This window comes from Channa argus, chromosome 7, assembly GCF_033026475.1.
Source record: "Channa argus isolate prfri chromosome 7, Channa argus male v1.0, whole genome shotgun sequence".
In the NCBI taxonomy this organism is placed as follows: domain Eukaryota; kingdom Metazoa; phylum Chordata; class Actinopteri; order Anabantiformes; family Channidae; genus Channa; species Channa argus.
In genome coordinates this window covers 9,096,191-9,110,794 of record NC_090203.1, presented here as the reverse complement: position 1 = coordinate 9,110,794, position 14,604 = coordinate 9,096,191, and the positions used below count along the sequence as shown (strand labels likewise).

Genomic DNA, 14,604 nt, shown 5'->3' with positions numbered 1-14,604 from the left:
TTTGGGTGTTCCCAGTTGGCGGCTCTGGGTCTGCAACCTTCAGAGGTTTGCATTCAAGGGGTTTGTGTTGTTTGTGTGTTTTGGGTGTGTATGTGTGCAGGGGAAGTGGTGTGGGGTGTGAAGGGTGGGAGTAAGTTGGTCACTCGTTCCAATGCATTTTTTTTTTTCCCTTTCGTGGGTTTCAAAGGCAGGGATTAGCATGAACCTCTAGTTTTTAGACCTAAAGAGAAGCATTTTAAACTGAGTGTATTACTGAACTAGTGTTGCACAATTTAATCTAATCGTAAGCCTGCGTGATTATATAACTGAATGTGAATGTCACAACTTTTTCTGTTTGTATAAAGTTCGCTCATTATCTGTACCTTTGATTAAAAACATGACCAGTCAGTCTGTTTAGTCGCATTGATCGATATTTTGCTCTGGCTTCAGTTAATTCTCCTGAGTAAAGTAAGTCAAATTTCTCAGTGATTATTCTCAATACTTCTCTGTCTGTGATATGTGTGTGTGTGTACATTTACCTTGTAAAGTAGAATTCATATCTATTCTTTAAATTATAATTAAATTAAACTTTCATTTTTAGGTTTACTTTTTTTTCCAAACATAAAGAGTTTAATAGTATGAGTTAATTTCAGTGTTTGGACTCACTCTCTTTCTATATGTGAAAAGCTTTTGATATTAGAAGTAGATTTAGATAGAGTTAAGTGACATGTAATGACATTTTGTAAAAAAAGGAAAAAAAAAATGGAAAAGCACTTGTTGTTTAATGATTGATTTCTTTGCATTTCTTTTAAACACATTTCAAAATGATCATTAATCTGTGTGTTTTCTTTGATAACTAAGGAAGTAGGCTCATGATATTTAAAAAAAATTGAATATAATCACGATAGGGCTTTTATCACCAAACTGTGCATCCCTGTTCTGAATGTGAAAACAGTTTCTTGAGGTTCTGTTTGGTCTAACTTTAGAGAGACGTTGCAGTGCATGTTAATCGTGGATTCATTTCTTTTCCCCGAGTGGTTAACCACCTAACTTTAATGCTTTAAAATGGCCTGATGTGCAGAGGACATCAGCGTTTCCCAGGGAACACCTATCTAATAAAGTATTATAATTTGTTTAAGCAATTTTTAATTGCTTCATTACTACTTTGTTACCATTAATTATTATTGTCCCATTCCTCATTATTTATCTCAGAAGAAAAAAAAACTTTATTAACACAAGCAATGTTTTGTCAGTGGTTTCTCACATCATTGTTCCAATCAGTTTTTAGTTGTTAGTTTATGTTTTTGGTTTTGATTTTTTTCTTAACCACTTTGGCTCATATGAATAGGCTCTTACTTATTTTATGGACCACAGACATAACACTGTTGTCTCTCTCTCCAGGAGGTGGGTGTGGATGTGGGGATGTTTCCGTCTTCCCACTTTATGTCATTTTTCACTGGGAAAGTTCGCTATGTCCAAACTGTGATCTGGTTTTATGTCTGGTTCTGTTCAGCGGGTGCTCAGGACATCAAAGAGATCGCTTACCGGCTCGAAGTACAGAACATAATGTTTGCTAATTGTCTCGTCGTCTTCCTCCCTCCCTTCTCTCTATAGTGGGGAGTGCCAGGGTCTTTGTGGTCTAACCCAGCCATGAGCATCATCGGGGCTGAGGATGAGGATTTTGAAAATGATCTGAATGAAGTGAGTAAAGAAAACAATGACACATGGCAGCTAAGTGTAATTGTATTTTTTTATGTGTCCACTTGTCTCCTGTCTTTCTTTACACATTCTCCCACATTGTCTCTTAAGGGCGTGGAAGACCAGTGCGCACACTTTAGCCAAATTGATAGGTTGAAAGAAATGCCGACCCACCTGCTGGTCTTCATGCAACATGTCTTTCTACAGTTTGACCCAGCACCCCTGGTGAGAACTACATCTCCTAATATCCAAGTGGTTTAGAGTGTTTTGTCAGTCTGTGTGAGTGTGTGTGTGTGTCTGAAGGAGTGTACTGCCTAAAACAGAAAATGAATCAACAATAATTGAATTTAAAGACATTTTACTTCATACCTAACTGCAGGTTCCGGAAGTATGACTCGTCTATTCATTTATTAAGTTTAAAGAGCCCTTTATGGTTAAAATGGGGTGATATTGTTCTGATTGTTGATGATTGAGCTAACTTGGTAAAGCTCTTAACCATGTTTATTTGGGATGTGCACAAATACATACAATGTATTAATCAGCTAAGTGGATCCTAGGTGTAGATACTAAATACAGTTGCAAGATAAAGTAATGCCATTGTTTGCAATCTCCTGGTTTATTGTATAAATTGGATGTGAAATATTATCTGATCTTCATGAAAGTCACAAACTTCAACAAACACAATATTTCTAGGCAAACAGTCATGATATATCAGGTCTTTATGAAAACAACTCACATATATAGCCTCTCAACATTTAAAGTGAAATGTGGGGATGTGGCAGATACAGCTCTTTAGGGTAAACAAGGTGAGCTGTCAGACAGGTTTAAACATGTCCAACTTTAACCTCATTATCTAAACTAGTTATTTTGAAGCTAAAAGTAGAACGAGTTTTTTCCCATTACTATGCAGGCTTTCTTTGTAGTGATATAACTTTGCCTTTATCTCACCAGCTTTGGGACAATGAGATAACAATTAGTTTATAGATACAGTAGTTTACATGTGAATTCAGAGTGCTTAATTTGGTCCTAATTAACCCAGGACACATTTTTAATCATGTAAACACAATCAGTATGGCAACACAAGATTTATTGTTTAACTTTAAGATATAAACTTATAGTGTGTGTGTGTGTGTGTGTGTTGGGGGGAAGACGTATGTCAGTGCTGATGTAAAGCATGCCTATCCTTTGCCTTTTGTTTTGCATGCAGACACTGTGACCTTCCCAGGTACTGTTGCACCTTGCATAGTCATGACACCCCTCCTATTTCTCCATTTGTATTGAGAATATTTGTTCAGAGGTGTAGAGTGGGTACAGAAAAGCACGTTAATTCTGTTTGGTTTAAAAATAAAAACAGTGTCTGTGTTATTGTGTTAGGTGAGTGGCTGCTTTTTCAGTCACTTTCTATAAGGAGATACATTATTATAGTTTTTGTTGTTATTGTTTTTTATTCATATTGGGGTATGTGTGTTAATATGTCTGATATGCCTGTGACTATTATGCTTTGCCATCATGATTAAAAATCCTTGATTATGTATATGTGATTTGATAATATGTGAGGATTTCACACTTGTACGTTTAAGTCAAGTGATATTAAATGAAATAAAGTTAAGTTTTTATATTGTGTGGCATGCCAGTATGTCATGTGACTTTGTGAGCTGTAGTAGTGATATGATATGACGTAGTTATACAGAGTGCATGTGCTCTAGCACAGAATCATTGCAATGCATTATTCCAAGTTGGACATTGAAGGTTAATAATGCCAGTCAATTTATGGATCTTCTGTCTGTCTGTTTCAACTCTTCCAGCTGTGTTACCTCCATGCTGACCTCTTCAGGAACCTCAATGCCAAAGAGACAAAGAAGCAATTTGTGGACTTCTATAATACCTTCTTGGAGAAGGGTGCAGTAAGTAGCATGCTGCATTTCCTCAAAGATGGAATGTAGTAATATTAAACATCATTCTCACAAAATGGCCAAATTTCTGTGACTGTAAAGAAAAATTGCACGCAATTAAAGTGTAACTAATTGAATTTAACGTTAATAGAATGACGTCCGTCAAGAAAGTCAGTGCAGTGTGCGGACGAGTTTAGCCAGTTATTTGTGTGAGACGAGGCTCAACAGCTTGCAGTAACAGGCAGGGTAGAGGGATGCCACACCATTAATGATACTTAAGTTCCATACAGCTTTTGTACTTAATTTGGCTTTTTATGCACTAAGAGAAAAACCAATATGTGTTAACAACTTTTTCTTATAAGGAAGCGAAGTTAGTCTAAGATCTGTCTCTTTGTTCTTAAAAAAGTGTCAACTTTGATTATTTTAGCTATGCATTTTGTTTAATGAGGAAGAAATTCACAGCTTTATTTGTCAGCCAGACACCGAATTTGTAGTTTGATTTGTCAGCTAGACACTGACTTTTCTCAGCCAATGTCTGTGTTTGGTGTTTGCAGACATAGAAGCTTTTGCAATGTTTACATTGCATTTTTCTGTCAAAATGTTGGTTTAATGGGGATTACTGATTATTTGAATATTTTTGCAAGTGTGTGGCTTTGTGTTGGCTCTCTCCATACTCTCAGTCTGTGCAGCACCTTGGTTGTCCTTTTCTGTCATGTCCCCTTGCCCACTTTGTCTGTGACACTTATCTTTTACATTTTCTCCTCAAAGCTCATGCACTGAACATCTCTGTCAGCTCAGCTGGATTGTGCTGCACTTTCTCCCTGTTCCTCCCTGGCTGTCAGAGCCCACAGCTTCCTTTCAGGACCGTGGGAAAGCTCTTCAAGAGGAATCATCCTTTCTTTGCATCCCTTTTTCCTCTCCAGTGACTGAAAGTTTTCCCATGTGGTTATTTTCATGTCAGTGACATGGCCGTGTACTGTCTGTGAATATTCTTAGGCATCCAGGTCATGGCCGTCCCTAAGGTGCTGTTCTGCTGGTAGATTTCTGTACAAATTATAAGCAAAAGTCAACTGAAGTACAGTTGCCACTGAACAGCACCTTTTGGGATGGCTTTCTACTATACATAGGTATATGTGTTGTATTCTAGTATATCTTGTTTGTATTTCTTGCGGTGTTATGACCTCTTGTGGTGATGTGTAGCCAGTGCTTCATTTCACTTAGATTTTACAGTAGCCTGCTTGTTGAGTAAAGTATTACTCAACAAGCAGGTTAAGTAATAATAGTTATTCCAGTTATTTTTTAGTGTGGTCATTTAGCTCAGTTATAAAGCATATACCAATTATGTATGTTTTTTAAAAAAATATAATACTCTTATTTCTGTTTGTTTTGTATTTTCTCTATAATACAGATTCTGAAAGTGGCTGTGCCTAATCCAGTATCCAGTTTGGGTAAGTTGTTTTTAAAATATACAAACCTCAGCCCACTAAGTTTCCTCCTCACTGTATTTACTCTTCTCAGTCACTAACATCTCCTTCCAACCTTACTCTAAGACCGAACCCGTCTAGATGGCCTCTCTGAAGAAGTCCTAAGGCGTTATGCTCAGGAAATTCAGGCCATGCTGGCCACTGAAGTGGCCAAACAGCTGGAGGACTTCAGGTGAGAATCGCTCAATCTGAATACATCCTTGCCAATCCAGGATAGTTATTTAGTAGGCTATTTCATTTTTATTTCTTCAGTATGTAAAATATTATCACTGTAGTGTATATACTTGTATGCAAGCAGCTAAAAAAATACTTCTTCTCTGTGTTTGTTTCTGGGCTTCAATTAATGTGAAATCAGTCCACCAGCAAGCGGCCTCTGTTTGCTTAGTTAAATCAGTGGTAAGGTGTCAAAATCACATTTTTTGTTTGTGTGATAACATGACACAGGAATACCATTTAAAAGGCCCATAACGTGAACATTTACAGTGTGTGAGCATTTAATATAATTTCTTCAAAGTAATTCATTATAGTTAAGATTTATTAACTTCAAGGCAGCATCTGGTTTCACTTTATGCTTGTCAATAAAAAAGGAACTAGAAATTTTTAATAGCTTTAGAGGAAGAATTTATCCCAGAGCTGCTGAGCTACTCAAGACTCCCTTTGGCACCTTCAAACTACCAATTATATACCCCATACCTTATACCTCATAGATATTTCTCTGAGCTAAAAGGTTTTATTTTCTAAAAGTAGTAGCATGAACACAAGAAAGTTAGGTTTATACCCTGAATGATGACTCCTTGAACGTTTAGATTAAATGTAAATGCACAGAAATTTATCTGGAGCAGCATTTACTAAGCATTTTGGAGTAAAAAAATCACTGCTAACAGGCCAAAAAGTTTGTTCTTTAATTTGAGGAGCAGGAGTAGAAGCAAGTTCTCAACATTCTTATATGTAGTGCTTTGGAAGTGTCCTAACTGCTTAGGAGTAGCCAGGAAATGGGGCTTGAAAATTATAAATGAGTCTGTGGGAGGAATGAAGCATGTATCAGTTAATAACAATGCACTCATTAAAAGATATTATTTGAAGAAAATGTTATATTTTTTTTAAATAGATCTTGTGCTGGATGCACTTGCTCTGTGAAAAATAAGAACACTTGCTGTGTAGGCTATATAGAAACCACTATAGTTGTAACTTTCCATTTTTATTAACAGGACAGATGTGGCTTTTGGCCATAGACATCAAACTTTTTGATTGTGTTTACTGCAGCAAAGAAAATGTGCAGATTCATTTATTTCTCTACCACATTATATTCTGTTACATCAACAAAAATATGCTGCTGAAATTGCTGGTTTATCTGTCACTGTTGGAGTCATCGATAACAATACCTATTATAATAATCACCTCAAGCACCAATAAGGAATTTTGAATGAAAATGTTATCACAGCATGTGTTGTAGGGGTAAACTAGATTATGCTTTAGTTTACAAATGATCTGGATGCACAGCCATACCTCAGGGATCATAAGTGAAAGGGGACCAAAACTTTTATTTTAAATCTTGTTGCCCAGTGCGAGATTCAGGGACAATAAGAGTGGATTGGACATGCTCATATAGTCAAGTCAAACAATGGATTACACAGTAGTTTTTTATTAAATGTACAGCTGCAGAAATAGTTGGTGTAAAGCATATGCCTATCTCAAAGCTTTGATATTTAAATTTCTGTGTTTTGCATATAACAATAAAGATTTTATTGAGAGATGTCTTATTTCAGTATTTCAAACTAAAAAACCTCCAAAAAAACAGATGTCCTTCCGATCTATACTTTGTGGCTCTGAATAGCATAAAATTGCAACATCATACTCCTTCCTAGAAGTAGTCCTTCTTCAAGTCCTACTTCAACTTTTGCGTCCTACTCTGAAGTAGAAGAATTTTTAGCTCTAAATTAACTTTCAGTGCAATAAATGGATGTGATTATGAAATGCTTATTAAGTGTAGGCCATTTTCTGAGATTTGGCAGTGAGCTGCTAAAGACCACATCTGTGAGCAGGGTTTTCAGAAACCATTTATAAAAAGAAACATACACATCAACATACAGTTATCTGCCTTCAGGTTTTAACAAATGTACAAAACTCCTGTTTCCTGCTGCTTTGTGTTGAACAGGCAGAAGAGGATGATGGGTATGACCCCCAACGAGGCAGAGCTGCAAGATGTAGATAGGCACCATCACACAGACCGTGTCCCTATGGAAATGAAAGAGAAATCTGTAGCAGAGAACCTGCTGGACAAGATGTCTGAGACACAGTGAGTTTTTCTCTCTGCCTCTTACAGCAGTAGCGGGAACCTTTTTTTTTTTTTTTTTTACATTTTTTTTCTTTAGGTCCTATTCACAATAATATAGTAATGTAGAAGCAGTAATGTTTTTGTGTCCAGGGTCACAAAACTAAAACATTTGTATAGATGTTTTAGTTGATTGATAGTTGTTTAACGTCTCAACAACTGCATCCTAAAAATGCTGGTTCTTTGATCAATATTCAAAGTACATTTAAGTCAGTTAATTTATTTTACGTATGCTGCTAATAGTTGAATTTGGCAAAACTTTAGGTTTCTAGAAATCTGATAGAACAAGCACTTTAAATCAGCTCACTTAGCATTTTAGGTTAATGTTAATTTGCTTCTAAATCTAGTGTTTACTGTTCCAAATTGCAATAACAAATGCGCCTGACTTTGGTACCTATTTGATTAATGCCTCGTACCTTACAGACATAAAGTACACTTTAAAAAAAATAATATTAATAAGTTGAAACAATCCAAGCTGCTTGGCAATACTTCATTGTATATACTTGTCAAATTATCCAGGAACTTCTTTTAATATTAAAGTGCATTTAGTCGGTTGACCAAAAGGTTTCAGGAATACACACCCGTATACCTATTTTCAATTGAAGAAATGTCAAGATCAAAGTAAATGAATGAATAAAAAATAAATGCAATTCTTACATCCAATAAAACATCAACACACTTGTCATGATGGTGAAAAAGAGAACTAGAAAAAGATAGCTATTACCTGCTGCCCTATTCCTAAAGCTGAGAAGATAAAAACCCTCCCGCCAAAAGTTAGCTTTTTACTTTCTGAAAACTTCTACACTATAGATCTTAAAAACTTCAACTTCAGCTACACTTCAACCATGCACATAATGATTATAATCCGGAGTGCATACAGACAAATACAGCAGGAGATGGGGATAATCGAGTTCACTGATCTGGAGACCTTGGAGAGGAAACTGTGTTTGGAAGAGAACACAATAGAGCAAGATGGAAATGAATAGGCAGAGAGGAAAAGATGGAGTCAGCAGTGCCACGCTGGCAGGAAGGCTCTGTACTGGCATTTTGCCAGCTGGAAGGAGGGAGGAGTGGTGGTGGTGGTGGTGGGGGGATAATACAGTGGAAGAGAGAAGAGGAAAGAAGGGGACGGAGGGTTATCTGTGCTGGATAGCTACTGCACTGGACCCAGTTAAAGAAAGAAAGCAGGAGATTTAGGGGGAAAGTTAATCTATCCTTGACCCTGTGGCCAACAACAATGTGTTATCCTCTTCATGAAGCGAGTCAGACAGACGGAGAAAAGAGGCCAGAAAGAGGGCAGAAGGCTGTCAGACTGCATCTTATCAAACGAGAAGAAAAAGTGAACAGCAGAAATGAAAGGAGATGCACTGTGCACATACAGCTTTCGTCTTGTGGATATAACCATGCTGCCAGTGGAGAAGACGCATAAAGCCTGCAAAGCAGTCTGTATCTAAGACACAATAATTCAGCTTTTGACTCACTCAGTTACTATCACACAGCTGGATCTCTATCCCTAATGTGCAAACGATTCATCCACGCTCACTCCATTCATTCTCCCTGACAATCATCTCTCTATTCTCCTCACTCTAAATGGTCTCTCTCTTGCACCCAGTAACCCTCTTCCTCAATCCACTACAACACAGTGACTTCATCTCATCTGTTTCTCATTGGTCTCTCTGTTGATCAGAACGAGGCGACCAGACCATTTCATTGGATTACGAAGGGAAGTCCCAGGGAAACCCCTCCCAACCTTTATGTTATTAGCAAAACATGAGTATCGAATTTCCTCAGTCTTGCCTGCATGTTGCATCAGACAAAAACATGGTTAAATAGACATTTCCGCTGTGCTGGAGCATTTCTGACTTTGGATTTCCTTTGCAGACAGGTTTTTGGAGACACAAACTAAAATAAAGTATTAGTGATTTGCTTTGGAAAAAGGCGAGACAATTTTAGGGAAATCTTCAAGAGGGCAAGTTGATTTTTTTAATTGTTAGAGCAGGCAGAGGTGCAAGCTTTTCATGCATCTTTTACCTTTTTGATTATTTTTGGGGTTTTTTGTTTTTTTCCCTTTTTAGCAAATTTTAGAATATGTTCAGTAGCTTCTTCTCTGAACACAGTCAAACTGCAATCAGCTTTAAGTTGGATCAGGAAAAGCTTAGCCACTTCAGGTTCCACCGACCCAAAACACAGTTAGCAATCAGTCGTGCAAGAGAAAGGAAAAATGCTACTTAAAAGGAAGAGGTGAGATTGAACCTTTGAGACGAGTAACCCAGATTTTTATTTTTTTTTTTCCCCCTGTGCAGTAGAAATATTACTGATATCTGTCTCTTCTCTTTCAGACCTACAATTGTCTCGGATGAGGAAAAATGGTACATTTTATTTTTATTTTTTTAACTTTACATATTTGCATGTGTGGTTTCTTTTCTTTTTTTTATCTCTTTTGTGAGTGGATGTTTGTGCATTGGATTTCATCTCCACATACTTTTTCAAAGCCAGGGTGTGGTCAGTATACTAGATTTTCGCATACTGGTTCAAGTGTACCAAACACAAATACTTTAACTTCAGTAAACTCTATAACTGTATTCAAAAAAATGCTGAAGGTTTGCAGTTTTATCAAAATGTGTACTACACTCAAACAGTGACTTGTAATGCCACTCAGATATATTCTTAAATTGGCAGTTTCTTGAATCCACATACATGTTTAAACCCTGTCATGCTTGCTTTGTTTTCTATGTTTTCTCCTAAGTGTTCTACTCGACAGCAAAAAAAGCAGAGTTGTCTGTGTATTTAGACAGTATCGTCTGCTTTTTATTTTATTTATTTTTTTTGCCGGAGTGCGGTAACTCCTCATGAAAGACACTTCCTTTGCTTCTTCCATGACTCCATGTACTTCCGCCTGACTTTGTTATTTCTCTTTTTTATTGCCAACTTCCCTTTTTCCTTCTTTTTTTGATGTTTTTTTTCTCTCCCCATTCTTTCTAACGCCTCCTTTTCTCATTGTGGTCCTCTTTAATGCACCACCCCTCTCTTCCCTTGCTGCATCTGCCAATCCTTCTTTTCATTCTCTTCCCTTAGTAGCACTAGACAGCTATTGCTCAGGATTGGCATCAATGAGAGGAGAGTACATACAAAGACACCCTTTTCTATGGTTTACCGCAACATTTAATGTGTAATATAGAACCCATACGTCTATAAGAATAAATATTTATTTTTCTCATGCAATAACTAAAGAGAATAAAGAATACTAACGATGAACTGGTTTAGATATAAGTAATTAACAAATTCCTCTAACATCTCCTCTAGCCAATCCATCTTTTCCGCGGTGGTCTTCTACATGAAGCACCTTGGGGTTAAAACCAGGGCTGTTGACAGTAAGAAGTCGAGAGTAGGCTTCTTCAAGAGACAACCAGGAAAGGTAAACATCCCCATCCACATAAACAAAGCCGCAATCAGACTGGTCAATAAAGGCTCAGCACTGTTCTGATTAAACCTATGTGATAGCTCTTGCAGTTTTCACTGCTTAGATTTTGTTTTTAATGACCTTCTTTCTAACTCTTGGTATCTTTTCAGAATAAGAAGGAGGTATCCACAAAGACCAAGCCCAAAGGGGTGTTTCCTGGCATTCCCAGCTGGATTGCAGGCAGTAGTATGTATCAGCTTTTGTGCCTTAAATGAAGCCTATAACATTATTTATTGAAAAGTATTTAAAAACAAAAATTACATTTTTATACATATTTAAATTATTTAAGCACATTTTAAAAAAACACATTAATATCTACACTGTTGCAGTTATTATTGCATGTATGTCCATGTATGGTCTAGATATAAGAATGTGTTGTCTTGCCCTTCTTTTCCTGTTACAGCTGAGGGCAAACCTAAATTGGAGACAGAAGGTACTAGTTGTCCAGAGTTCCCAACCCTCCTCTTATTTGTAGAATTTGTAGAAAGTCACATCCCTACTAATCAACCCATAAGCATGTCTGCATGTCCCAAATCTAACTGGGAGAGGATGTAGGCATTGTGTAGTTGATTATGTGTTTCAGGGTGGTTGTGCTGCATAGTTTTGTTTGTGTTTGTTTGTTTGTTTTTCCCAAAAAAACTTCATACATTGCTCAGTTACTTTATAACCAGGGTTGTGGGTGTTCCTTTTTACCAAACTAACCATTTAACTTACTGCAGAGGCACTGATTGCACCAAACTCATCCTGTTTGTCTGTAAAATATGCCTCTTTCACATATGAACTCCGGACAATGTCTGGAGAATCAGGTCCAGGCATTGTCCGGAGTTGTCTTTTCACACATCTCACACAAGGGATTTTCAGAGTCAGAAGCGTTCTCACAAAGGAAGAAACTAAGCTTCAATTCAGTGAGGAATCAGCCTGTAGAGCATTGACAATATGACATAAAAAGTATACTGCGGGTGACTGCACACCGTGCATTAAGAGAAAAAAGAATCTGTGGCAGTCACCTGATGGAAACATTGTCAACATTCAGATTTGCTCTTTAAATTCTCCTGAAGTTCAGAACAGAGCACTTTTCTCTATCCATGCACAGGCTCGTGCACATAATCTACACTTTGTACTAGGGGACTCGCGAGGAAAAGTCCAAATAATCTTCAGAGCATCTCACTCAGACATTTGCATTTGCATGTACCGCTTCCAGTCTGGAGAAGATCAGGATTCCTGTGCATGTGTGAAAGAGGTTAAAGTCTCTGACCCTTTTTTTTCCTAACTGAATTGCTTGTAAGTTATGTTTGTGCATCTATGTTGTCTACAGTTCTGTTAAGTTAAACTTGTCTTACTCTTGTGCATCTTTAGTGGAAAAGGAAAAAGTGAATCCAGCTAGCAAGAACCTAGCTCCTGGCAGAGGCTCCTTGTCTGAACCTGCAGCACCTTCCCTTACTAGCAAGAAGTGTGCTGTATGCCCTCCTGTCCTGGTTGGCGTTGACGTCAGTGATATCTCAGGCAACAACATCAGCGTCACCAACAGCCCTGAGACGGCACAGAATGAGGGTAAGCATGCTCACTGTCCAGACTGTGTTATGTGAAGAGTAAAGTTGTGGGCGACTGTGGCGCAGGAAGATAAAGCGGTTGTCCACCAATCTCACAGTTGTTGGTTCAATCCCCGGCTCCTCCGGTCACATGTCGAAGTGTCCTTGAGCAAGACACTGAACCCCAACTTAGTTGCTCCCGGTGAGTGTTGGCCAGCTGCATAGCAGCTCCCCCATCGGTGTATGAATGTGCGTGTGATTGTGAATAAGAAGCAGTGTAAAGCGCTTTGAGTGCCAATAGGTAGAAAAGCGGTATATAAGTGCAGACCATTTACCTTTTAAAGCTTGTAATGCCCCGTCGTGTAAACCTTTTTATTTACCTTTCATTTTAATACTTTATTCATACTTTATTTTATAATTGAAAACCTACTTTTATTGCTTAAATATTGCTCTTGTCTATTTTTTCTAATCCTCCAGGTTTCTCAAGCAATCGTTTAGAGCCTCCACTTCAGTCAGAAGGGGGTGATGTTTCCCCTGTCGCCCTGGGAGCTGGGCTTACCGTCTGCGAGCCCATCTTAACCAGTGACATTCCCATAGAGGACAATGTGGAAAAAGACAGGTGAGGTGGAGATGGTAATAAAGGAAGTAGCATCTATGAAATTATATTAAAACTGCAGCAGTAGGGGCTTAGTAATATCTTATAAGCCATTCAAGCATTTGAGATTGTAATCAGTTTATAATTGAATTGTTTGGGAGGTGTTCAGTGTGTATGGATTCAACAATCAGGGAAAAAGGACGCAAACATGTCTCAGGCTGTGGGAGCGTGGTAAAACTCCCCAAGCAGTCTGTCCCTGCTGTATGCTAGCTTTTGCCATGCTGCCCATTGCTCGCTAGCTAACAGAGCCTGCAGTTTTTTGAAAAGGACCTTCGCCAGGTGAACTCGGACCCTGTTCTCCCTTCCAGTCCTTTGCCTTCTCTCTCCCTTATGCTCTTTTCTTCTTTCTCGTGTGCTCTCCTCCTAATGTTACTCTGTCCTGTTTAATGTTTTGTTGTTGGGGTCTTGTGTCTGCATCTCTTAACATTTACAACACAGCTTCTTTGCAGTTTTTGTTGCATATCAGTGTTGTTGTATGTTTTTGTTTTTTTTGTTTTTTTTTTTGGATTCAGGTACTTTTTTGCAGAAAAATGGTGCTTTCCTCTAGGCTGAGAAATGTTTATTGGTTATGTTACATGACAGTGATTATAGATTAAGTTGTAGTTTTCTTCTGAGTAACCAGGTTTAGTATTTAAGTCAGATAATTTAGCCAACATGAGAATATTTAGTTTAAACTTTGTCCAAGACTTTAAACAGAGTGAAGTTCAGTGACGTTGCCCTGTAACTAATCTTCTGTGCTACTAAATTGTCCCATGTGCTTCTCAAGATGTCTGCATCTGTCGTGGCCAGGACATCATCCTTTGTCCTGCTTGTCACTGCGCACACAGTGTATGTGGTTACATGTTGTTCCAGGGGCTTTGGCATCGTATTTGGCATGCTACCCAGACAGTGGTTCAAACCTTTTCTAGAATTTTATGTTGGGGTGTGCGTTTGCATGTTGTTACTGTGGCAGGTTTGTGAAGGAAGGTGTGTAACAATGTGGTATCCCATGTTTTTACAGACGGAAGACAAGGTGGGTGTCAGCGCCTTGACAGAGTCATGGACATGCTTCAGGCCTTATACTGATCACATATCATGCATATTCAGACTCGGCAAACACTGACATGCATTCATGCCTCACAGCACATTGAGCCTTGAGCTCCTGATACATAACACTACACATGGCTAAGTATTGGAACCTGTTTTGGAGGGAAGTAGCGTGATTGTTGAGATTCGTTGGTTTATTCTAGTTGTGTGATGATGGGGACCTGTTGGCATATAAACGGCTATCAAACCTGCTAAACTAAACACGCTGGGTACACACAGTACTCTTTGTAGGAGCAATGCATGTCTACTTTAATAACTTACTGTTGGAGATTGGCTCCCAGTAATTCATTCAAGTGCTACCATGTCTACAGTATATGAATCATACTTTCTGTTTCATTGTCTAATCAATATATGCATGTCAGATGTCATGCATATTTACCTGTCCCCATTTTCTCTTTTTCTGTTTATTTCTGATGTGATTTCTTTCTACAACCCTTTTCTTTTTTGAACAATTTGTTTCATAAATCCTCTACTAATGGACATTAACTC

The 14,604-nt window shown here is 38.0% G+C and overlaps 1 protein-coding gene across 7 annotated transcripts in view; it reads left to right on the top strand.

Annotated features, from left to right (window-relative positions):
- arhgef1 (Rho guanine nucleotide exchange factor (GEF) 1) overlaps positions 1–14,604 on the top strand; it is a 39,087-nt gene that overhangs the window by 13,541 nt on the left and 10,942 nt on the right. For 2 of the 7 annotated variants that reach the window (XM_067509023.1, XM_067509021.1), the window contains exons 2-14: positions 1,594–1,680; positions 1,789–1,902; positions 3,483–3,581; positions 4,978–5,017; positions 5,120–5,225; positions 7,209–7,349; positions 9,725–9,754; positions 10,689–10,800; positions 10,956–11,031; positions 11,249–11,278; positions 12,202–12,396; positions 12,852–12,993; positions 14,030–14,041. In XM_067509023.1, coding sequence (XP_067365124.1) covers positions 1,630–1,680; positions 1,789–1,902; positions 3,483–3,581; positions 4,978–5,017; positions 5,120–5,225; positions 7,209–7,349; positions 9,725–9,754; positions 10,689–10,800; positions 10,956–11,031; positions 11,249–11,278; positions 12,202–12,396; positions 12,852–12,993; positions 14,030–14,041 — 1,148 coding nt within the window. In that variant the 5' untranslated portion in view covers positions 1,594–1,629. Of the gene's footprint in view, positions 1–248; positions 448–1,593; positions 1,681–1,788; positions 1,903–3,482; positions 3,582–4,977; positions 5,018–5,119; positions 5,226–7,208; positions 7,350–9,199; positions 9,627–9,724; positions 9,755–10,688; positions 10,801–10,955; positions 11,032–11,248; positions 11,279–12,201; positions 12,397–12,851; positions 12,994–14,029; positions 14,042–14,604 lie in introns of those variants that run through there. The other 5 variants (XM_067509024.1, XM_067509026.1, XM_067509022.1 and 2 more) reach the window with 4 other exon arrangements.